Source organism: Bemisia tabaci, chromosome 5, assembly GCF_918797505.1.
Source record: "Bemisia tabaci chromosome 5, PGI_BMITA_v3".
Taxonomy (NCBI): domain Eukaryota; kingdom Metazoa; phylum Arthropoda; class Insecta; order Hemiptera; family Aleyrodidae; genus Bemisia; species Bemisia tabaci.
The window spans coordinates 49,491,759-49,517,357 of NC_092797.1; the positions used below are offsets into that span (position 1 = coordinate 49,491,759).

At 43.0% G+C, this 25,599-nt stretch overlaps 1 protein-coding gene across 2 annotated transcripts in view; it reads right to left on the reverse strand.

Moving 5' to 3' along the window:
- Positions 1 to 25,599, reverse strand: part of 14-3-3zeta (tyrosine 3-monooxygenase/tryptophan 5-monooxygenase activation protein zeta) — a 42,232-nt gene that overhangs the window by 5,843 nt on the left and 10,790 nt on the right. For both annotated transcript variants that reach the window (XM_019044040.2, XM_019044031.2), the window contains exon 2: positions 281 to 600. In XM_019044040.2, the coding sequence (XP_018899585.1) occupies positions 281 to 580 (300 nt within the window). In that variant the 5' untranslated portion in view covers positions 581 to 600. The remainder of the gene's footprint in view (positions 1 to 280; positions 601 to 25,599) is intronic.

The following is a 25,599-nucleotide window of genomic DNA, read 5'->3' on the forward strand; positions in this document are numbered from 1 at the left end:
GTTAAAAAGACATAATTTGAATTAATGTTCACCCAGAATTAGTCGTTCAAAACGTTAAACCCATTTTAGAAAGCAAATAAAGGTGACTTAACGATTTTTCATTTTTCATTTCCAGGTTTTCCCTGACTTCAAAACACTCTGACATTTTCCAGCGTTCCCTGACAGTGGCAACCCTATACCCTGTAATGTGGGTGAAAAAGTTAATTATTCGGTCAATAATCAGATTTTATGGAGATCGTACTCACTTCCAAGCATGCTGAATAAGAAAAGAAAATCTTACCAAAACATCATAACAAATATCTCGTAACTCTTTTTCAACTTTTTCTCTGTATTCTCTAGCCATTTGTTGCTTGCGTTCGGATCCTTCCGTTTTCTGTTCGATCGACGAGATGACTCGCCATGAGGATCTGCGGGCTCCTACGACATTCTTGTATGCTACTGAGAGAAGATTCCTTTCCTCATTTGATAATTCTACACCTGTTTCTGTCACATTTTTCATCGCTGCCGCCATGTCATCGTATCGCTCAGCTTGTTCGGCAAGTTTTGCCCTTTGAACCAACTCTTCCTTGTCCACCGACATTGGTACTCTGATCTGTTACTCTGAAACAAAACAAAAAAAAAATGAATAATGAATAATTTGAATATTATAATATTGTATTTTTATCATAAAGGAATATTGAAGAATGTTCGGAAAGAGTAAAAAACAAATAGAATTGGATAGAAAAATAGATTCTCAGAAAATCCCGACCTAATTCATTCACAACAAAAATGTTGAGATCACACAACATTATAATAATATCAGTAAAGCTCAGCGTGTTGGGTATTCGTTAATCCAAATTTCCCAATCGCGAAAAAACCCGATGTCTTCTGGAATTTCATGGCAGTAGATTTTTTTTTGAGATTTACGAGTGTGTACATTGTACTGTGCTTAAGGATATAATTCGTGTGAAACCTGGCTCTGTTATTTCGAACTTTAACGTTTAGTTTTAACCGTCAATCTGATTGACGCAGGGTTATTTTTGATTTTTGAAAAATTCTTGTGTGTTTTTCCCCCAGGCGGGAAACTTAAACTGACTGATTCTAATGTTAGCTTTGAAGAAAAAATTCTTGATTTTTGAAGATTGATAATATTTTTGACCTGATCTGCGTGACACAATGATGCGGAAATCAGTATTGCGGAGTAAAAATTCTGTAAGAATCTCGACTGTGAAACGAACTAACTAAAGGTCCAGTCCTAACGAATCAAAACGAGTCGAAGAGGAGAGAATTTTTATTTCAGTGATAGCAAAAGGCAAAATAATACTGACAGTTGAAGAAGAAATGACGGTAAAACTTTTTTGGTCGAGTGATACCTCCAGACAGAGCGCTTAATTTACTCATTAGATTCGGCGTGCTAACCGACGAGTAGTTCTGGGAGGGAGTGGATGGGGTTCTAGATGGTAGACGTAGATGTACACCGGGGGGGGGGGGGGGGGACCTTGACAGAGAACCTGTTTTTGGTGAATTTTAATCCACCTGGATTCTTATTTGAAGATGGGCGTTACGTCATCGCATCATCGACAGTGATCTACCTTTGCCAAAATAAGGATTCCGTAAATCACTCATCAGTGCTCGCGATTTTCGCGCGACCAGAACTGAGTGTCTATACTGCCTGAAGAACGCCGTATGAACATTCGAGAGTTGCCAAATTTCCTTCGATAAAATGTTTATTTTTGAGGAAAGCTATGAATATTTTTCCTTGAAATTTTCAGGAACTTTAGCTGACACTGCACGCAAGATTATCTGAAAAATTGGAAAGAAAATATTCATAAGTTTATCAGGAAATTCGTGTTTCATCAAAGGAAATTTGGCAATGGCTGGAGGTTCATACGGCGTTTTTCCTAAGTACGGCAGTATCAGAGTGGTAAATTATGAATGCTAAATGAAAAGTGCGAAAGTAACTTGCGATTTTTTTAAATTCCAACAGGCATTGCCGATGCCGATGCCATGCCGTGTCTCTTGGGGAGTTTGGATTTGGCTGCATGGGCATTTAAAAGGACGTTTTTCAAATTTTCATTTTTAACTTATTCGTCAAGGGGACTCTTCGCGATGCATTGTTACCTACTTCTGGAAATATTCGATATTTCTTCACCGTGGAAAATTGTTCGGCGAAAGCTTTTGCAATGATGACAGTCGGCGTTCGTAAACTTCACAGTTGATTACTTAGTGCTGCCTTGGTAATGAGCACTTCTTTGATCTTCCGGTCATGCGACGGGGAGCATCTTTCATGAATTATAATTTAACGTGCAAATGGACTACAATATGCATGCAATGAGCGACCACTACTCCTGGCTCATTTTAGAGACGACTTTTGAGCCATTAATTCCCGTACATAGATAGATGCTTTTACGGTTAAACCACTTGGAGAGGTTCTTTACGGCAGAATGTAGACGAAATGAGGCTTGCTTGGGGTTTGCGATAATTTTTCCGGATGATTCTAAAAGTTTCGATGGACTTGTACGAGTTACAAACAAAATAAGTCACAGTGTCTACCAGGTATATACAACCAAAATTGGGGACTTTCGGGGACTTTTGAGGGTGTTTTTTCAAGAAAATTGGGGAGTTTTTTTCTCGAAATATTAAGAGAAAAGGAGCTAGTTAGAGCGTTAAAAGGCGTATTGCATACGACTAATTTTACGAGTCAAGTTGAACCGATTAAAACATTCGAAAAACCGAGCAACATCTCAGTTCGTTTTCCCCCGGTTATAGCATGCCGCCGTGGCTGGCGGAAAATTTGAAAATGCCGGTGTTTAAGACGAAAATTGGGGACTTTCGGGGATAACGGGGACACCCTTCCAAATCGGGATAATCGGGGACATTGGGGATCGGTAGACAGTATACAGAGACACCCTGTAGGTGACCAACCAGGAACCATTCATTGCCCTATACTACAAGAAGACTAAAAATTTCTCAGATTTTCCCTGACTTTACGAACACAATCCCTGAGCTCTAATTGCTTCCGTCAACATTCCTAAAAATTCATCTGGCTTTACGAAGAATAAAGAAAAGACAACCCTGATTACGAATCTACTCCCTGAACGCTCCCGTACTTCACGGGAAAAAAATCATTGATAACGAGTCCATAAATTCCCTGATACATCAGAAATGTAAAAAACTCCTTGGCACCCTGATTAAGTCACTAATTACATGGTCGCCACGGAATTCAGAGAATAAGATTTACCCGATTTCCCCGACAAATTTTGGAAAATTCCTCCGACACTATGTTGAAGACATAAGGGACAATTTGAAATATTTTTCGAGCAAAAGCTGCGGTTCGAAACGCCGAACTCATTCTAGGAAGCAAATGAGGGCGAATTACATCATTTCGCCTGACAATTCCCGGCTTCCCTGACTGTTTTAAAATTCCCTGACTGGTAACCCTGTCATCACGTCCGATTCACGCTGGGCCACCTGAAGTCATCAAAACATTCGTCTAACCACAGTCAAAAATTTCCCCGACTTCTTCCGGGCTTGCGACCCATTTCAAGATGTACCTATGTATGTTACCCAATCGACAGAGGCGCCTCTATCGAGGATAGGAAAATTTTCACGAGTAGCTTGGGGCCAGGAGCTTGCATGACGACCGTCATGCCACAAACCCCTCGCGAATATCCTTGAACTATCTTCCTCTATCGCGGCGAAGATGAAAGACTCCGTACACTACCGTGCCAAACAAGAACGCCGTATGAACCTTCGTGCGTTGCCAAATTTCCTTCGATAAAATACGAATTTTCCGGAAAACTTGAGAAAATTTTCCGTCCATTTATCCAGAGAATTTTCCACGCAACGTGATCCAAAGTATCAGAAAATTTCAAGTAGGAAAGATTCATTATCGTCTCGAAAATTAATATTTTAGAAGGGGAAATTTGGCAACTCTCGGATGTTCGTACGGCGTTTTTCCATAGCGCGACAGTGCAGCATACCATCGGAACGGGACCTCGCTGAAATTCCTCGGCTTCATCGAAAGGCGGATATCCATCCACTCGACATTGAATCATTTCAGCTCGACCGACGGCGTTTGCAGCAGCTTCGAGCGTCGAGGGTACACTTGAAATCCGGCCTTTGTATATTGATTTTTCCCGCGTTCCTGCTCCTCGTCTCGTTCGCGCGGGCCGAGACGCCGGCGGCTCGATTCTTGAGTCGTTATCGAATGACCTTGATCGATAGAAAGCATTGCCGAGATAGGGAGTTATCGATCGAGTCCATTCGATGACGATTCAACACTCGACCCGCGGGCCGGGACCGACGAGGGAAAAAAGAACTGCGGGTCGATTGTTGAATCGTTATCGAATGATCCTGATAGATAAATCCCTATCTTAGCACTGCTTTATATCGATCATGGTCATTCGATATAGATTCGTTATCGAATGACCTTGATCGATAAAAACAGGGTTGCCACAAAATTTAGGAGATGAAATTCCCTGACATTTCCCTGATTTCAGTTATAGACAACCTACTTGCTTAAAGAGTCTTAACTGGAGACTTGTACTCACAAAAATAAAGCTGCTCCTATTAAATCGAGGGGTTTGATCATTTTACCGGATTTAAAATATAAAGTGTCTTTATTTACAGCTGTTTCTCTTTTTTTTTTTTTTAAAAAAAAAGGGAGATCGGGGTCCACATAATTTCTTCATCATCTAATTCCCTGACTTCTCCCATGTTTCGAGTTTTTCGGATTTCCTGACTTTCCCTAATATTCTACGTAATGAGACTTCCACGTTGACAGGGTTGCCACAGAATATAGAAAATAAAATTTCCTGACATTTCCCTGACACATTTTGGTGAAATTTCCTGACAATTGAAGATATGACGGATGCTTAAGAAGGCATAATTGGAAAAAGTTTTCAGGCAAAATTTGTTGTTCGAAACCTCAAACCCATTCAAGAGAGCAAATCGAGGTGATTGAAAAAATTTTCCCGGACATTTCCCTGTTATCCCTGATTTTTTAAAATTTCCCGAATTTCCCGACATTTCCCGATTTTCCCTGACTGTGGCAACTCTGTAAAAAGCATTGCCGAGATAGAGATTTATCGATCGAGTTCATTCGATAACGATTCAACACTCGACCCGCAGGGCGGGACTAGAGTCCCTTTATACCCAGAGTTAAGACAACTCGATTATCAGCTGACTGACAGCCGGCCTTGGCTGGCCATGGAGGCCGAAACGAGTGCACCCAAACGAACGATATTGAGGGATAAGGATCAGGAATCCTGCGATGTCTGTCACACAAAAACAACAACAGCAACAAATTGATCAATTAAAAAGAAAATGAGATTGGTTTGTGAATAATTTCTTATTCTCTTTTCATTTTGGACCGATGGAAATGACAATTTACTCTTCATAAACCACAATTAGGTGATATTTTCATTATTCTTGTTCACATTCGAGGTACCGCCATCTTGGTGCACTCGTTTCGGCCTCCATGAGCGAGAACCAATCAGAATTGGATTTTTTTTTAGGCCACTTTCAGCCGAACCAAAAGTGAGTTGTCTTAACTCTGGGTATAAAGGGACTCTAGGCGGGACCAACGAGAGGAAAAAACGCTGCCTTCCGATCTAACGATTGCTGTGACAAAAAAGAAATGTCAACAACCGCGAAAAACGGAAGCGAAGGGGAGAGAGAGAAAGAGAGACGGGTAAAGCTACGTAAACAACGATACGTCGCGAACGTGCGAAAAAGGGGAGCTTTTGAAAATGAAATTTCTCGGCTTGCTAATTGTTCAGATATCGTCCTCTGGCGTAAGGGCGTATCTCAATTTCGATATGAGCCTTGTTTTACATATAAATCCATGCTTTCTGTGGCTCATGCCGAAATCGAGGTGGGCTCTTACGTTCGAGGAACGACGATATCACCCCTTCGTCGGGTTACCGAAGAGAGCAGTCAGGGTTTCCATAATTTCTTCATTTTCTAATTCTTGGCGCTCGATGGCTTTCGAGAGGGGGAAAAAACTTCCACTTAGATTTTTTTCCTTCTTTCTTTTAATTACGATAACCTGAGCTAAACTTCTGACTGAATTTCCACGTCTAGAGATTTAAATTATAGAAAAGTGTACTCGGAAGTTGTTCGAGCTCTCTTAAATAGCAACGGTTAAAGTTGTCGAGCCAAAGCGCCAATCGCAAAATCCTCTGATTTTCCCCATGAATTCCCCGGCTTCCCAATTACCGTACATCAAGAGGAAAAATTATCAAAGTGATAGAAAATGGAACTAAATTGTGCCTACGTGGAAAATTTCATTGACCGAATCTTCCACACTTTGTAAAATAGTCAGTAGACTTCCAGGAGACTTAAAAATTGTTTGGATGATGAAAAATCAACGCACTCCATCTTCGGCCATATTAAAAGGGCCTTTTTCATTTCATATTGAGCAATACAGTTATGCGTGTATTCTGCTTGCTTACATTTTGGACGGAAGACAAACAATTTCTTTAGGGGTTTAAAATAGATAGAAAAGGGTATTATTTTACTTAAGACGCAGCTCTTTCGCAAAATAATGAGGAATCACTGCTATTCTTATCTAAAATGACGTCCACTTATTCGCAGTTATATCTCCCTCGTAAGTCTCATATTTTTAAACTAATACCACGAAATTAGATGCGTTGAATTTTGAAAGAAACTCTACCACGATAATGAGGGCGGCTCTACTTGTTTCGTTATCACGATAGGAAACGGGAGATATACCGGAAACCAGTGGCGTGGCGTGAATGATCGATTATCGATTTTATCCCATTTGAAGCTATGGTAAAGAATCGGTTATTAAGGTGTTCGTTGCAAACACCCTGTTAATCGATCCTTTTCCTCAGCTTTAAATGGCAGATGAATCGATGTATCGACAGACACGCCGCACCACTGCCGGAAACACCTGATCGCCGAAACGGGAAAATGAAAATAGGTACAGCATTCAGCGCGGTTTCGTTCGTGGCGCCTTGGTGCAACTATTCGTGCTCTGCGGATGTCCGTGTTGCATATCGATAAAATTGCAGGCGCTCTGACATTCATAATCCAGTTCCCGCGTGCAAATGTTGATGCAACTATTCGTGCTCTGCGGATGTCCGTGTTGCATATCGATAGAATTGCAGGCTATCATTATCCAGTTCCCGTGTCAGACGCGCAATGGTTTTATGTCGTTGGCACAATCGGCTGCGACAAGTGTGTCTCTTCATTTCATCGATTCCCAGATTCCAAGGGGAGAGTTCTCGGTTGAAAACTCAGAGCTTCTTTTTTTCACTAGTTCAAGTTTTTCCCCGTCTTGGGAATTACTTAATTTTTTCTTCGGGATACCAGAGAATATAATCCATTTTTTATAGTTTTCTAGTATTTTAAAGCGTCAAATTGACGTGGACTACGAAATGAGGAAATGGTATGATCTCAGAGCGAAAGGAGAGGGAGTTCTTGGTTTCTAACGGCAATTTCTTGATTTTCGGGGATATTTCTTGGTCCCTGATTCCTGGAAATCCGCAGTCTTGACAAGTCATCAGACACCGATCTTTCGAAAAAAAAGTGACGTAAGACAGGACAGAAGGGTTTCTTTTGAACATAAAACTTTCCTCACTTTTCTCACAGTATGTAAGGTTTTTGTCTGCAAAATTCCCCGACTTTTCCAAAATACAGGGCGTATAATGCTTCCCGAAGACTTATTTAGTGTGAAGTTTAAGGTGAATCATCGGAGCCATGAAAAAGTTCCGACGAAGTGGGAAAATTCAAGCTCGGGGTTGAAAGGTATTTCCTAGAGTCCCTTTACACTGAGAGTTAAGACAACCCCCCCTCATGGAGTCACGAACGGGAATAAAGATTACACAAATTGAAAGTTTATCGTAATCTTTGATCGGCCCATTCTCATATTCCTTTCTCCGTTCCTTCTCTCATTCCGTTTGTTCCTTGCCGAACCCGTCATTCCCCGGTCCACTTCAGATTACAATCTTTGCAATCCATGAAAATGTAATCTATAATCCCGTTTGTGACACTGTGGAGGCCTAAAATACGGGAACCAATCAGAAATGGATTCACATTGTCTCGACTCTCAGTAAACAGGGACTCTATCTGCACCTCGCGCTCCAAATACGCTGAAAAAAAATAAGAAAAGAAGTTAAGTACGACTGGAAGTCCACAACGTCGCGAGCGGAGATACGCGGTTTCGCACTTGGCCATGATATAATGGAGATGTTGCATGTGTGAGGGATTTGGGATTTGACCATTGATTCTTATGTGAAAGTTCGCGAGAAACACGATGGTGCCACTGGTTTTCTCTGAAATCAACTCCCAAGCTTAAAAAAAACTCTCAAAGTGAGGCCAAAATGGAGGGGATATCCCGCCCTACCCTGAGAGTCCACCTCTACATCAAAACAAACTCTCCATGCAAAGATAGGGAGCAAATACATTGACAGGGCTGCCACTTTATTTGGGGACTCCCAAACTGCAAACACGGCAAGCCCTGCTAATGTATTTGCTCCCTATCTTCGCATGGAGAGTTTATTTTGATGTAGAGGTGGACTTTCAGGGTAGGGCGGGATATCCCCTCCATTTTGGCCTCACTTTGAGAGCTTTTTTTGCGCTTGGGAGTTGATTTCAGAGAAAACCAGTGGCACCATCGTGTTTCTCGCGAACTTTTACATAAGAATCAATGGTCAAATCCCAAATCCCTCACACATGCAACATCTCCATTATTTCCAATCTTCGGAAATACTCCAAGATTCAAAATCCCATTAAATTTTGCCACCCTGTCCGCGGGGGACTCGTCAGCGGTCCCCCGGGAGAGACACGGGGAGATCGACGGGCGGAAGGTGTCGACACGTCGAAATCGATCGTCGCCGGAGGCTTCCGCGGGGGGTTTTCTGCGGCGAACGGGGGCCGGGGGAACGGGCTCCGATGAAGATTGAACTCCACCGCTGGAAACTGTAGTGATGACCGCACCGCCCGAGCCGGGTGCGTGGCGCGGCGGCGGCGGCGACGGGGCGGCGGCGGGGCTGCGGGGGTTCCGGGGGGCACCTGGGCCTGGGCTGCGACAAGCCGCGGAGCCCGCGGGGGGCGGGGGGAGCGCGATCGATCGCGGCTTGGCCCGTTAACATGGCAACGCTCGCGGCCCAGCAGCGAGCGAGCGAGCGACCCGACGCCTCTCGCCGGCTCGCGCGACGATCGACGCCGCGCCATGCCATGCCCCATGCCGCATAACGTATGAGTCGCCGAGTTGGGTTCCCCCGTTTCGCCGAGTTGGAGGAGCTTCCGTTGCGTTGTTCCGTTCCCGAGACCCGGCCCAACGCCCATCCACTGCGGACGCGCTGGCGTTACTGCCAAATTGGGTTGGCCCGGTGAAAAAGAACACTTCGAGACGTACAATTCATTAGCGATGAAAATCGTCGGGGTGTCTGTCAAAACAGGCTGACCAAAAATCAGTACTTTTACAGTACCTTTTCAGTGTACATTCTCAAGAAATTCAGTACCTCCACAACAGAAGAATTCAGTACTTTTTCAGTACTATCAGTTGAAGAAATGCGACAAAAGTTAAAAATTTGATGTTCTCGCTCAAATTGCGACAGAAATGACAAAAAATGAAAAAAAATCCGGGCCTTCTTGCGGAATTTCCGCACTTTTTCAGTACTTCCGGATTGGCCTTGAAAAATCCGTACTTTTTCCGGACTTTCCAGAAATTCCAGACTTGTAGACACCCTGATCGTAGAAGAGCATCGATTTGGTGGGACGCTTTAAAAATTTTAACGATTTTTCAAACTGGCGTACAATGTCGTAGCCAGAGATTTATCATTGGGGGGGGGGGGGGGGCAGTGGGGCACCGATTAAGAATTTCTCATGGGGGTGGTGAAAAGTTCTTGAAATACATGAAAAATGACATTTTAAGGGGGAAATATTTGCAGCGGGGGCGGGGAATTCAAACCATAGGGTTGGCGTAATTTCTTCATTAAGTTCCCTGAATTTCCCTGATTATTGCCGCTTTTCCCGGACACCAAAATTTTCGAATTCCCTGACATTCGAAAAAAACTTCCAATTTAATTTTCCCCCTTTAAATTACACTCACTTCTGCTAAATGCTATTCACATTAGAGTCCCTGACTTCTGGTTCAAATTCCCTGACTTTTGGTTTGAAGTTCCTGACTTTCCCGAGCCTTCAAACCGCCGGGAATCCATAAACCCCTTGGAACCCCCCCCCCCCTCCCCCCTTGGCAGCGCCATGCCACTGACGGAGTACAATTAAAATCAGCAACTGATGAAAACAGCAATGGAGCATCCACATCAATGACGTCATGTTATCGATTCCTCATCATGCCGATCCGAAAAACCTAAGAAACTGAATTTCTTCTTGAAAGTCAACTTTTCCCGGCCAATAATTAAATCGTATCGATGATTATTTCATGGCATCCGATGGCTTTTTTCTCGCAAAGGCCTTTTTTGCGGGCAAAACGGGCGGCAGCCGCTTCCAGGACGGCATCCGGCGACGGAGGACGGACGCCTCTTCGCTCGTGCCGAACCCGCTGGCGGCGAGATCGCAGGAGGTGATCGCCGGTTAAGGTATGAATCATGAATACTGCCGTGCTAAGGAAAAACGCCGTATGAACCTTCAGGCGTTGCCAAATTTTCTTCGATAAAACACGAATTCCCTGGTAAACTTATGAACATTTTCCTTCCAATTTTTCAGAGAATATTCTTTGTATTTTGATCTAAAGTCCCTAAAAATTTCAAGGAAAAATATTCATAATTTTCCTCATAAATAAACATTTTATCAAAGGAAATTTGGCAACTCTCGAATGTTCATACGGCGTTCTTCCTCAGCACGGCAGAATACGGCATCCAAGTGGGAGCTCGAATTGGATGTGATAGCGCCAACGGATAGATGAGCGGCGCCAACTATGGCGGCGAGAGTGCGTAGGTTCCGAAAACGATAACGATTACCGATTGCCATTCGCGATTGTTCAGATGGATCTGAAGCGGGTATATGAGAACATCGAGAGATCGAAAAAAAATTCTGAAACAGCGGGCTGATTGCTGAAATCGGTAGACAAAGCGATAGACAAGGAATACAAAAATGATATTGAGGGATCCTATTGGTGGAAGCGGGCGGTTGCAATGGACAAAGGACAAAAGCAATAGACTAACTAGACCACGTTTGGCAGAAAGGAACCAAGCAACATCAGCTGTTGCTATATTTAACTGGGCACTTTAATGTTTGACAAAAGAACGTTTGTGCGGATTTCTTTTCGAAATTTTAAGGAATTTGCTTCGTATTATGCAGTAAATTCACTGAATTCTGCACTAAAATCCGGACAAACGTTTTCATATAAAAAATTAAATTGCCCGATTGAATTTGGCTATAGCTGCATGTGGTGTGGCTTGGTTCCCTTCAGCAGAATTTGGTTCAAATGTGCCTCTAGACGTAAAAGAACCGAATTTTGCCAAAAATTTACAGAGGAAACAGAATTCCAGCAAGATTTGTTCGATGTCTTGATGTTGGCTTACTTCCAGTACAATCACCTTCCGAGTGACGAGTTCCCCACGATTTTGAAATTCCTTGGCTTTTACCCGACTCTCAAGGATTTTCGGCACGAAATTGCTTTTCACGAGGCACGTGTAGCGAAAAATTCAATTTCTCCTAACAGTAAGTGTAGGTGCAAATGGAGTCAGTCCGAAACGACGAAACTGGAAAATTCGAGTTCGATGGCAAAGTCACCGAACTTTTTAATGACGTTTTTACGGTTGAGTGAAATTTCCTATAACTTTGCCACGTTTCCCTCGACTTTTCAAGAACTTTTCACCCTGTTGTGGATTGGTGATGCTCGAACTTCTGCGGGCCGCATGATTATAAACTTCAACACCGAGCAGTCGTGAATGGATGTCACCTTTCCGAAAGCTCCGTTTTGAACTATAATATTGCGTCTGTTAGCACCGGATACTTTTTGATAGTGTTATCGAACCTCTCAGATTTAGAGGCCGCTCATTGTTTTGTTCTATGACGTCACATGGATTGTAAAAAAGTTTCAAGACGTGGGGTTTTGTTTTCCCATCTGGAGAAATGAAAGGTAAAAGATAAAAAATCAGGCAATGGCATACGTAGTTTATCAGCGGTGAAGCGTAAATGATCGACTACCGATATTTCTCCATTTAAAGTTAGGTAAAGGATCGATTACGGTGTTCGTTATGAACACCCTGTTTATCGATCCTTTTCCACAGGTTTCAGTAGCGGATCAATCGATAAATCGCAAAGCACGCCACGCCACTGTACTGCAGCGCTACGGAAAAACGCCGTATGAACCTTCAGGCGTTGCCAAATTTTCTTCGATAAAACACGAATTCCCTGATAAACTTATGAATATTTTTCTTCCAATTTTTCGGAGAATATTCTTTGTATTTTGATCTGAAGTCTCTGAAAATTTCAAGGAAAAATATTCATAATTTTCCTCATGAATAAACATTATGTCAAAGGAAATTTGGCAACTCTCGAATGTTCATACGGCGCTCTTCCTTAGCACGGCAGTAATGTCGTCCAATTAAATTAAAATAACCTACGGAGGGTACTAGATCACAGAGAATCGGCTGGAGACATGTTTTGTTCGTTTGTTAAACTATGCGAGGTCAGTAGCACGACTTTCTCTGCGACTTTTGGCTTGTTCAAGGCCGGAAGATAGAGTTGGCTCACGGTGAGTTGGGGAGAATTAAAGTTTAAGATACGCGGCGCGCAAAAGCAAAGATTAACTTTTACGCGCGGTGTCCGTCCCGGAGTATCACGGAAAAAAAATTCGGGAAAGAAGGATTTTCAAAATGGGAGGGGAATGAACTTTCCGTAGCCCTACAAGGATTCTGAGAGATCATTAATGGATTAAAATTTTCCTCTGGCGTTGCTCAAATGAGGGTCAACTGAGGGGCTTGGAGGACAGGGCCTGAGGCAAACGTGAGGCAAATCTAGGGTCGTGAGGCAATTTTCAAAATAAATCGCACATTATTTCAACGTGAGGAAAATCGGAAATTTGGCCTTGAGGCAAAAACACCGGAACGCGGAAAACGGTCGGCGTTTAGGAACTTTCAACACCTCTAAACACATTCAGAAAGGGGATACTGAGCTTGGAAAATATTATGAACTTTTATGAGAAACGATTATTTTTCGGTTTTGGCGAAGTCTCCTACATTCTTATCAAAGCATCTCGACTACGAGCGTAAAATAATCTAAATGCTGCTGATAATTACCGCTTGAGGTTCATATCTTCATTCGGAAAATTCGCGACGAGATGTTAACGTGGAAGGGAAAACGTGTTTTTATGACTGCCCGAGAACTTAGTTATTTCGCTGCCACATTACGTCATAACGAACTGAGCTATTTTTGTATCCAGTTTAACCATTACTTCCGTAACTCGGGACTAAAATCCAAGCATTAAAGGCATTGAACCTTTATTTTCGAGCGTTTCGCCGTTCCGTTTGGCAAAATTACTCTTCGTTTTCTTCGCTCGCTGCTTCAGGGTTGTAATTTCTGAAAGATAGCCCAAACTCCGGAAATGAGAAGAATTTTGTAGAGGGGCGCAACATGTTTGAAAGTATTTCATCCCTCCCGCAGCCCACCGCCCGAGTTTCGTCGGCCCTCTGACGCAAGGGCGTACCTCAATTTCTACGTGAGCCCTGTTTTACATATAAATCCACGCTTTCTGGGGCTCATCGGGAAATTGAGAAACGACGAGTTTCTGCTCGAATGGTTATCACGAAGCAGAAGTGATAATGGCGTTTTGAAAACCGGACCCGATTCAAAGTTTCCCGGAAAAGTTAAATGAAGGACGAAAATCCGTAGGAGCGTTCCCTGCGGCTTTTCCAAGTGTGGGTGTTTCTCTATCCAAAGTTCCCGGATAAGTAGCTTTCAGCCAGAATTCCCGACCCTTATCTAAACTTTGGGTATGATATCCAACCAGAAATACACCTTAGAGATCTCTTCTTGTGTGCCTTTGTTAATCAGATTCTATGCGGATGGAACAATTATTCGTCGATTCGATGATAAAGAATCGATTATTAAGGTGTTCGCTGCGAACACCCTGTTTATCGATCCTTTCCATAGGTTTAAATACCTTTCAATAGGTGGGTGTTTCTCTATCCAAAGTTCCCGGATAAGTAGCTTTCAGCCAGAATTCCCGACCCTTATCTAAACTTTGGGTATGATATCCAACCAGAAATACACCTCAGAGATCTCTTCTTGTGTTCCTTTGTTAATCAGATTCTATGCGGATGGAACAATAAATTATTCGTCGATTCGATGATAAAGAATCGATTATTAAGGTGTTCGCTGCGAACACCCTGTTTATCGATCCTTTCCATAGGTTTAAATGGCATAACAATCTATACATCGCAATCCACGCCACGCCACTGGTCGACTCCTTCACGAAAGGACGTAACTCCATTTCAATGTTGTCAAATTTCCCGACGCAAATAGTTTTTTTTACCGGGAGAATCTAAGGCACACCTAACCGAAAGTTTCGGTATGGTTTTTCTTCTGATCTCGAACGATAATAAAAAAAATTTTGGACAGAATTTACTTAGATACATTTCTGTAAAAAGTTGAATTATCAGGGTCAATTTTAGAACCTTGGAGTGGAGTTATGTTCCTTCGCTCGGGAAACGTCGAAATAGGTAAGAAGAAAGGTTAAAATTGAACGTTGAAAAAAAAAAAACCACATTGGATCTAGAGTCCATGCTCTTGAAAACATTGACAAGAAAAAATACTCTTGATTCAATCAGATTTTTGCTTAAATCAAAAGGAAATCCGCTCAAATTAAGAGGCTTGGTTCTTGATTTAGGAAAAAATACGATGGAATCAAGAGTATTTTTTCTTGTCGATGTTTTTAAGAGTCTGGACTCTAGATCCGATGTGTTTTTTTTTTCCAGTGAACGTTGTATTATACACTGACACTGATAAGTCTGATAGGATCTGATCCTATTGTCATTTGATGGATATCTCTATAAAAATACATTGAAAAAATTGCGAATACGAAATGTCATGTCTACATGAAAGGTAAGAAGCCTTTTCGAGAGGGCTGTTCGGGGGGGGGGGGGGGGGTGTATACCGATGAAAATACCTTCAGCTTGGTTCAGTGGCGTTACTTTAAAAACCTATCATTGAAATATTCTTGACACATCTTTATGGGAACGTCTCTAGATCTGATTGAGGGAATACAATAGCCCGAGTGTCCGATGCGGTTTGACTCAACGGCGCAAGATCGTAAGTTGTGCACGGGTCAAAATTTCTAGGTAGTAAAAATAACGACGTTTATTTTTTTGGAAAAAGTCCAAAATCAAAGCGCGCGGCCCGTTTCATTTGACAAATATATTTCGCTCTGAACTCTTGATGAAATATTTGTCTTATAATGTTTTCGATGAGAGCCGTTAGCGGAGACTGAAATTCTCTAAAAATCTATACGTGAAAATTAGTTGATGGATCGGTCGCTCCGTTTACTTAAGCGGGCCCGTCAGGTCCGTCACGAAGTATCGTTGACTGAACAAAAAAAAAAAAAGAAAAAAAAAGCGAAGAGCGTGCACTCTCCGTGTTTTTGAAATCTAAAGTGTCTGTGTGAGGAGGAGGGGGGGGGGGGGGGCAGGAGGAGAAAAAAAGCATTAATTCACTAGGCAAGTTTCCATAATCTGATAAAGGAAAGAACAGATATTAAAATAGACAGGGCTTTAAAAAAATGATCTGATGAGGATAAGTAGTTATTCGTCGTCACCGTTTCTTAAGAATTGGACTGCATTTTGAAATCAGGAACTAGAATTTCTGGCTCATGTTAGGTACATCGTCTGTGCACTAAGTTTCCCTATGCAGGTAGGCACTTTTATGAATGAGCCTGATATTGTAGTTCCTACGTACAAAATATGGCCCGATTATTATTCCCTGGCATTCGACTTTTCGTAATCTTCTCTCACAATACCCGATTTTCACTGACTTGAAAAGTCATTGTATTTCCTGGTTTTCCTTGATTGTGGCAACCTTGTAATTTTTCCAGTTTTGATTCGCGCGGCCGTTCCAGAGAAACCCCGCACAGATATCTTCTCTCTAGTTTTTTAAAAGTTTCTTATGGAAGTCAACGCTCAGTTTCGCCTAATGATGACTCTTGACCAGTGACGTGGCGTGCGATGTATCGATTGAGCTGCCATTTGAACCTATGGAAAAGGATCGATAAACAGGGTGTTCGCAACGAACACCTTAATAATCGATTCTTCACCATAGCTTCAAATGGTGGAATATCGATAATCGATTATTCACGTCTCGCCACTGCTCTTGCCTAAAGAGTTGAGCTATTTGTTCAGCAATCCTACTATAAGTTGCAAAAACTTGTTTCGCCAAGTGCTAACTCCGATATTCATCACTCATCATCAAGCGAATTTTATGCTAAACAAGTTGTTCATCTATCATTATTAGGCGGAAAGTAGAGTTCACCTCTGAACTTGTAGTTAATGCGGGGACCCTAAAATATTTTGTTTACCAGACCGTTCATGCTGCCGTACTTAGGTAAAACGCCGCATGAACCTTTGTACGTTGCCAAATTTCCTTTGATAAAACTAGAATTTTCAGGAAAATCCGCCAACAGTCTCCGCAGGGCCGGATTTACCTACTTGCCGCCCATGGGCCGCCTTTGTTTTGCCGCCCCTTCTCATTCGTTTTGAAACACCGATACAAACCATCAAGTGAGCGTGCCGGAGGAGGAGGAGTGCATAAGACGCGTTTACTCGCGTTGGGCACATTTTTGGTGAAAGCCCTGTCAACACTAGCAAAAGTTCACGGAACTTAGCGCGAAAATTTAGTTCCGTAAACCTATCTCTATGTGGACGAGGCCTTTCATTTATAAGAAAAGAAAGAAAAAATTATGAAACAATACACATGAATGAGGTTTAATATTTTTAATTTCCGCCACCGCGCCAACCGCACTGTGTTTGGAGCAATGCGTGAAGTATCTCTACAGTCTTGTAGGCGCTATGCGTTTCACGCGCCGATCGCTGCTGACCGCACTACGTTTGACGCAATGCGTGAAGCATTCGTGGAGTCTTGTAGGCGCTAACGTGTGTTTCAAGCTGACCGGCGCGCCGAGAGCTTCTACTTTCCATCTCAAGTCCTCGTCATTATTGCTCTCTGCGCCGCGTCGCGCCGTTCCGGGCTAAATTGCGTGTTTGGATTCTCTCTCAACTTTTGTCTCTTGAATCACCGAAATACGAACAAATTAGAAATTACTACACTTCAACTCTCAGGAAATGAGAGCTTTTGTCGCCTTTTCTCGTTTGTAATTTTTTTTCTGAATCAGATTTTTTTCTTGATACCTACATTTGAAAAAATTACAACATTTGCCGCCCTTGCCGCCATGTGGGCATCCCCTTAATCCGGCTGTGAGTCTCCGTCCAGTTGTTTTAAAAGTTTTTGCTTCACAACGTGATATAAAGTATAATGTAAAAATGAATTTCAAGACGAAATCAGGGTGTCTACTAAAACAGGCTGGTCAAAAATAAGTACTTTTACAGTACATTCTCAAGAAATTCAGTACCTCCTCCAACAGAAAAATTCCGTACTTTTTCAGTGGGTACCTCCATTTGACAAAATTAGAAATATTTCGACAAATTGAAATTGCGACAAAAATGACAAAAATTTTAAAAAAATTCCGGACCTCTTTGCGGAATTTCCGCACGTTTTCAGTACTTCCGGACCGGCCTTAATAAATCAGTACTATTTCCGGACTTTCCGGAAATTCCAGCCTTGTAGACACCCTATTCAACAGTTTCCGTCCAGTTCTTTTAAAGCATTTTCTTCACAACGTGATATAAAGTATCTGAAAATAAATTTCAAGACGAAACATGAACAATTCTTCTCAAAAATTAATATTTAAAGAGGGGAAATTTGGAGATGTGCGAATGTTCAGACGGCATTTTTCATTGACACAGCAGCAGGCGAAACGCCAACTGAAAGGACCATTTAATGGACAATCCGGCATCTAGGCTCTTGGACGGATGAATGAGCGCGAGGAACTCCTGTTTGATTCGTCAATCCTGTTTTTTAGATAACGCCCATGCAACACACAATACATCGGCGTCGGGTGTTAGGCGGTTCATTCATTAACAAAACGCCTATTTCATACTCGATTGCCTGCCCGCGATGAGCAAACGGCCTAAAGCGATTAACCTCCCGAAACGCACTTATACATTGTGTACTACAATGTGTAGGCCGTGCAGTCGTAAGCTCCGTGAGGGGGTTTTATAGGATTGAGTTGTTTCGACACCCGGCAATTTCCATCGATTCCTCCCGCGAGATCATGTTCACTGGAAACGATGCGTTTGGGAATAGAAACAGATAAAACAAGACATAAAGCCGTGATGGCGAGAATTCTCGATTTTCTTGTCATTTCCCGGGCATTTATCTGATTTTTCACCATTTCAAGAGAAAAATTCCGTTATGAAAATCCTGTTTCTCTCCTTTTCCTCTAAATTATTTCAAGACGAACAAAATCAACTTCGTCATATTTTTTCTAGTTTTTTAAAGCTAGGGCAACATGCGACAATTATTTAAGAATAATTTTATTTCGGAGCAGAAAAAGAGTGAAAATTCCGATTTATTTCGTTGCCGACTCCCTGATGAATTCCTTGAAGTTTGATTTTTGAAAGGTACGGTCCTGATGAGCTATTTGTACAAATACCGATGGTAAAGCATGATCTGGTAGGATACGTAACTAAATCTGGGGAAAGAAAATAACAGAGAAAAGTTACATCGACCTGAAGTGCATCAATCGACAACTGGCAGGCTGCCTCATTGGTTAGCACATCAATTTCTATTGCGAATGGTGCTATTTTCCACTTTTTTCTTGCTCCAGTTCTAACATTGACGGTTCCAGCCAATTGACAGCACTGTTTTTCTCCATTTAAACGTGTGGACTTAAATCGATTCTTGGAGGGGCCAGGTACTCCGACAAGAATCGATTATTTAACACATGTTTAAATGGAGGATTGCCAGTGTTGCCAAATTTTTGGATCCGCCTCTGAGTTCTAGGCCAGTACCTGGTTTAATTGGACTGCATTTTGTAATGAAGCAGAACTGGTACTTCGGACTCATTTATAAAATCACTAACCGCACTAGGAAACTGATGCCATACATGTTGCTTCTTAAATGAGCCAGAAATAGCAGGTCTTTATGCAAAATATGATCAAATAAAATACTGAAAGACCTATTGAAGAATCCAAAGCGATGAATGGTCGAGAAGAATAGCAATGACAATGATATTGTTCATTAAAATTCAAAAATGAGATTAAACATATGCACTCATGCACAATCCAAAGATTGAGGACAATGCGTTAATTCGCCTTCCTCCATTCTGCCGTGCTAGGAAGAACGCCGGATGAACCTCCAGGCCTTGCCAAATTTCCTTTGATAAAACGCAAATTTCCTTGTAAACTTATGAAAATTTTCCTTCCAATTTTTCAGAAAATTTTGTTCGCAATTTCACCTAAATGTTCTAAAAATTTAGAGGAAAAATATTCGTAACTTTCCTCAAAAATAAGCATTTTATCGAAGGAAATTTGGCAACTCTCGAATGTTCATACGGCGTTCTTCCTTAGCACGGTAGCATTGGCCTGTTCTTTTCTTGTGTGTGTGTGTGTGTGTGTGTGTGTGTGGGGGGGGGGGGGGAGGTTCGCCATTGTTTCGGCCAATTTTGAAGGGTGAAAAGCAACGCTTAAGCAGCGCTTTGAGGTGCTTTCAATCTTTGCACAACAACCGTGTGCGGATTTTTCTAATCTCTGAGATTTAAAGTCGATGCCTCCTAACGGAGCTAAATACGTCCGCAATTGATCCGCAGAACTGCGATAGCGTCACGCGGCAAAATTAAAGCGCATAGCATGGCCATGACTGCGTGCTGCCGTTATCAGCGAGGAAAAAAAATAGATTTTTCAAAACGGCAACGGATTACATGTGTGACGAGTCGCAGGGCCAAGGCAATGGTGCAGAAAATTTGCAAGCAGCTCACCGGTTTTACACTGCGATCGACATTTCGAGATCTCCGAATATTCTCGTTAAAATTCTCCCATTTTCTTGAATTTCTCGGACAAACAGGTCATCTAATAACCGCGAATTGGACTGCATTTTGCAATTTGGACCTGTAAATTCTGGCTCATCTAGAAAAACACTTATGTGCACAAGGAAACTAATGGAACATACGTTGTTTTTAAACCATGCGACCGGGCGGGTCGCGGTCGGTCGCGCGCGAAGATGGGAAAGTCCCAAAAACGGTGTTTTGAAATAGGATAGGTGACAAAATCGCGATTATTTTCACAGAACTGCGGTAAAAATCATGCGTTTTTCGTGGAATCGCAGTATTCATCACGCGCTTAGCGCAAAATTGCGACAATTTGTACGTGCAGAGCCATAAAAACGTCATCTTTATGGAATTTTAAAATGGGCAGGCCAATACTTTCTGCACTCCCCTGGTAAAAATTGGCAATACGAGCTGCGTTTCAAAATACCATAGGAGTTCTTACAGCCGACTAGAGAAGGGTATTGAAAATCATATAGCTGGCTGTAGGAAGCGGAGCAAATCATATGGCCGGGCTATACGAAGCTATAAAAAAGTATTCAGTCGGGCTATAGTTCCTATCGCCGGGCTTTACACTTTATCGCCATTGCCTATAAAAGGCTATAAGAAATTGTGTAGAAATTCGCGTGCTTTGGAAATCATTAAGTTTGATACGGGACTACCTTAATATTTACAAAACACACATTATATTTTCCTTTGAAACATATTGTTTTTTCATCAATTAAAATGAGATGGTCCATACAGAGTGTGCAAACATTTCAAAATCATGAGTTGAAAAACGCTGACTCCGCGAGATTAAATATTAGAGCCTAACACAAAGCGGAGCGGCGACGCATTGGCGCCTACAAACCTAACAGGGATACTTCACGCATTGCGCGGCGACGCACTGGCGCCTACAAACCTAACAGGGATACTTCACGCATTGCGCAATGCGTGAAGTATCCCTGTTAGGTTTGTAGGCGCCAATGCGCGTTTCGCGGGCTCTGCCCGCCCGCCGCGCCGCAGCGTGTCACGGCGTCTGAAGCAACTATTTCACACCAGAGGTATTGCACAGTATAATAAGAAATTGAAGACGCTCCAACATATTAAGAATGACAGGCATCCTTCAAAAGTACGGAGCTTTCCTCGCAAAATAAATCAAGATACTACGGCACAAAAAGAGAGCGGTGGTCCAAAAACTAAGTCCTAGTATCCGTATTTAGTAACGTTTGGTATAAACTTTATCGTCTGGCCGTTGCTGAGTCGCCATCGGCTATTAAAGGCTCTAAGAAATTGTACAGCCGGCTACAGAAGCTATTGGAAATCTTACAGCCGGCTTTAGGTCTATAGGATTTTGGAACACACATTCTACTGCCAATTTTTACCAGGGTCTGCTTTGTAGATCGGACGATTGGTGATAAATAAACGAATTTAAGTAGATTTAGCCTAATTTCTCCTAATTTATTATTTATTTTCCAGAAAACTTATTGTCAGCAACAGTCCGAATTAGAAATTCGCTTGCTCCCACTATAGATTTACCGTAAAATCCGTAAGTCTCCGCGCCTAGAGGTGGAATGTTACGTGTCTATAATCTGTGGCACGGAAAATTATGCAGACTTGTATCCTCGGACATAGCAATAGCTATCCCAAAGGGATATCTCCCCCCCCCCCACGGGGGAGGGGGGTATTGGATAGCTGGATACCTCCCTCATTCGCGGCTCGATAGCAAGGCCGCGAATGGACAGGTCAAGGCCATCGATCGCTCTTACAAGAGGAAATTTCCGACGGAATGGAGAACACTAAAAGAAAGAATTATGCCACCTCTTTCTTTGTTTCAAGTGCCCTGCAGTATTGCGGCGCAGCGCACAGTGGGACAAGCCATCGGGAAAGGTCGAACACGAATTTTTTTACGTAAACTGCAAATTTTGATGTTAGTGTCGTCACAATTTACAGTTCAGGGGCTGTTTCTGACACGGCGTTGTACGAGAAATCCAATGGAACCACTTTTAGGCCTCTAACGTTTTACAATAAGAGAGATCTACGCTTTGGAAGTTTTCACAATGCCCGACGTCTCCTCTTGACTCGCTTTACTTACTGTTCGGCGGCTGCACAGCGCTGAATCTAGGGGGTTGAGCGGTTCATCGGAAAATCTACTTCTCTTTCTTTCGCGAGTTTCTCTCGACGGATGCAAGGTCTGCCGAACAAAACCTTCGTTAAAAAGGGAAAGCGAAACTCAGTGTCAGTCAACTCCGATACCCACATATTGGTGGTACTCAAAGCTCTTCAGCACAGAGATTAGTAGCAATCTCCACTGAAAAAAAAATCTCGGTGAATTTACTAAGAAAAGGGTAAAATTACCAAGAAAACAGGGTTCTATTTGATCCCAGTTTCTTCTTGGTAAAATTACCATTTATGGAATTGGTAAGTTTACCAAGAAATCTCGGTAAAATTATTGAACTTTCTCGGTAATTTTACTGGACCCCGGTAAAAACGCCAATATTTTTTATCGACTGTGGTAGAATTACCGAGATAAAATGGCAAAGTTACCGGGAATTGATTACCAATAAAAGTGGTATTCTCACCTGAGAAAAACAGTGAAAATGCCGGTTTTAGGTAAGCTTACCAGTCTGTCTTGGTAAAATTACCAATAATTGGTAAAAAAAGTGAGATGGTAAAGGTACCAACGGACCTCGGTAAAAACGCCGAGAATTTTATTTCAAGTGTCAGCCAAAAAATTTCCTCACTCGGAAAATAGTACGCGCTGAGCAAAAAAATTCAAAAACAGGGCTTTTCAGCCCTCTTTCCACGCTGGACAAAAGAAACAAGGAGCCGAAAAAAAGGGTAAAAAACCTTGGATGTCGAAAAATTTCCTCACGTCACCTGCGTGCCCCGGCTCGAGCACTCTCTAAATCACCGCTCCTCTGACGTGAAGACGTATCTCAATTTCTACGTGAGCCCTGGGTCACATTCAAATCCATGCCTTCTGCGGCTCACACGGAAATCGAGATACGCCCTTACGTCGGAGGAGCGACGTAATGTCCGCATGGCACACTTTCAACTAAAACCATGTGTTTCCTCGGATCTGGTCATAGAAGAATAGCTACATGCGGGTTGATTATTGAAATTGATAGACAAAGCTACAGACAAAGAAGACAAAAGAGATATGGAGGGATCCTATTGGTGGAAGCGAGTGGTTGCAATGGACAAAGGAGGTAGGGTAATAGACTAACTAACGGCAACCCACAAGGGACCCGATAGTCCATCATTTTCTCCTATAGTCTATAGGAACCACCCATTTCAACCAATAGGATCGCTCCATACTCCCTATGTCTTCTTTGTCTATCGCTTTGTCTATAAATTTCAATAATCGGCCCGCAGAAAGGTAACTGGCAGATCTTCCCGTAAGATCGCGTACAGTCACTTTTTCGAGCTCTTTTAGCTGTTTTTCCCCGCAAAATTTGAAACGGAAGGCTGAGCGGGGGTCGCGGGGATTTCAAGAATCGGAGCAAAGATGACCGACTGCTGCCCTTCTGGTAGATAAAGTACTATGATCTGGTCAGAGACAAGAGACCCTCCACTAGTATCTTGGCCATTGTGGAAGCTTTTACTTTCGGGACTTCAGCATTCTACTGTTGACTTACCTTCAAGGTACGGAACCTTAGGCGCGTCTGGACGCGGCGTCCAGACGCTGATAAATCTGTCTAATGATTTTTGCGCGGGGACGGCACCTTAGCGGCGAAGAGACGCTGCGGAAAACGCCGATCGAGGACGCTCCGATCTGAACAGATCGGAGCGAAGACGCCGAGAAATTCCGCTCAGTCCGCTGCCTTTCCTACCGATTTTTGAATGTGTTCAGTTCGACAAACCCACGAATCGATCACAAAGGCCGTGAATTGATCGACAAAAGCCGCGAATCGATCGAAAATTCCGTGAATCGATCGACAAGAGCCGTGGATCGACCGACCCACCCGTGAATCAATCGACAAAAGCCGTGGATAGATCGACAAACCTGTGAGTCTATCGACAAACCTGTGAATCGATCGACAAACCTGCGAATCGATCGACAAACCTATGAGTCGATTGACCAAGTTGTGAATCGATCGAATTACGTCGATTGGTTCACGTTTTGGTTTTTCGATCGATTCATGTCAATTGACTAGATACCGGTTTTCCTTTTAATTGTCAATCATTTCTCGTCTATCGATCCACATTTTTTGTCGATCGAATCGACATCCGTTTTTTAGTAATTTGTCCATCGATTGGTGTCGATCGATTCACGTTTTTATTTTTCGGTCGATTTTTGTCGATCGAATCCACACCCTCCTAAAAAAAAAGCGCGTACAGCCATTTTCGCGGCCCAGAGCATACTGTCCGATCAACGAAAATTCGAGAAATTGACGGCGGACAGAGCGGAAAAAATCCACGGATTCCGCTCCTAAGGTGCCGTGCTCTAAAATGTGAGCGTCTTCTCGCCCTCGACTCGGTAGCAGCATTTTCCGCCGGCGTCCAGGACGCCGCGTCCAGACGCGCCTAGGGTTCCGTAGCAACAACGGGTTGGCAGTTTCGTTTTGCAAACAAGTCGAAAATGGCCGAAGTTTGCGAAACTTGTTTGGCTCATGACGTCACCCGAAGCTCATCATTGACCATGTAGGTAGGTCAACAGCCGAAATTGAGGTGATGACGGTTGCTCCCTAATAATTGTCCATAAGGAACTGTTGAATCCCCGAAAGTAAAATCTTCCACCTGTCGCTAGGAGGCCAGTGGAGGGTCTCTTGTCTCTGTTCTGGATCTGGTCCGGTCGAACCTAGAGTACCTATATTGAGAGAGTATGGCCACTGGGGTTACCACCTCTGATTGGCTTAGCCATCTTAGGCTGAATGGAGCCCTTAGGACCCAAAAATGGCGGACGCCATAAATTAATGTAATGCAAAATGACTCAAAATGTAGTTTTCTTTGCTTATCGTAACGAGAAATTTACTCAAATGCACTATTGCGACATCTTTACATATTTTTAAGGCTAATCGTGTGCAATTTTTGAGAAAAATTATCTTAGATGTAGTAAGGTTGGCAGCAAGTGCGGTTGGTGATAACCGTCAAAAGTTGGCAATGACCCCCCCTCCCATCCACAAAAACCACAACAAAGCACCGCCGTTTTTGGGTCCTAAGCCTCTCCATGAGGCCCAGTGGCCATACTCTCTTAATATAGGTACTCTAAGCTAAAGTTCTATGATCTGGTCCGGTGGAAGCGACTCCTATGAGTGTGAAGTTGGTTCATGGCGTGGAACCCGGCAATCCCCCGGCGGAACAGCGGTCCGGTCGTCGGCGCGGCGGTGGGCGATGGAAAACGAAAACGAGGAGGAATGCGAGTCGGCGCGGTCAGAGACCGAAGCGCGAGGCGAGGCGAGTGCCATAAGACCAGAATTGGTGATTCGTGTCAGTGCGCAATGGGTTACTGACTGAGCCGACGGCCGGCAGCCGTGGCGGAGCGGTGGTGGCTTCCTTCCTGCTGGGGCGCGATTATTGAAACGTCATCGACTCTATGTCGCCGC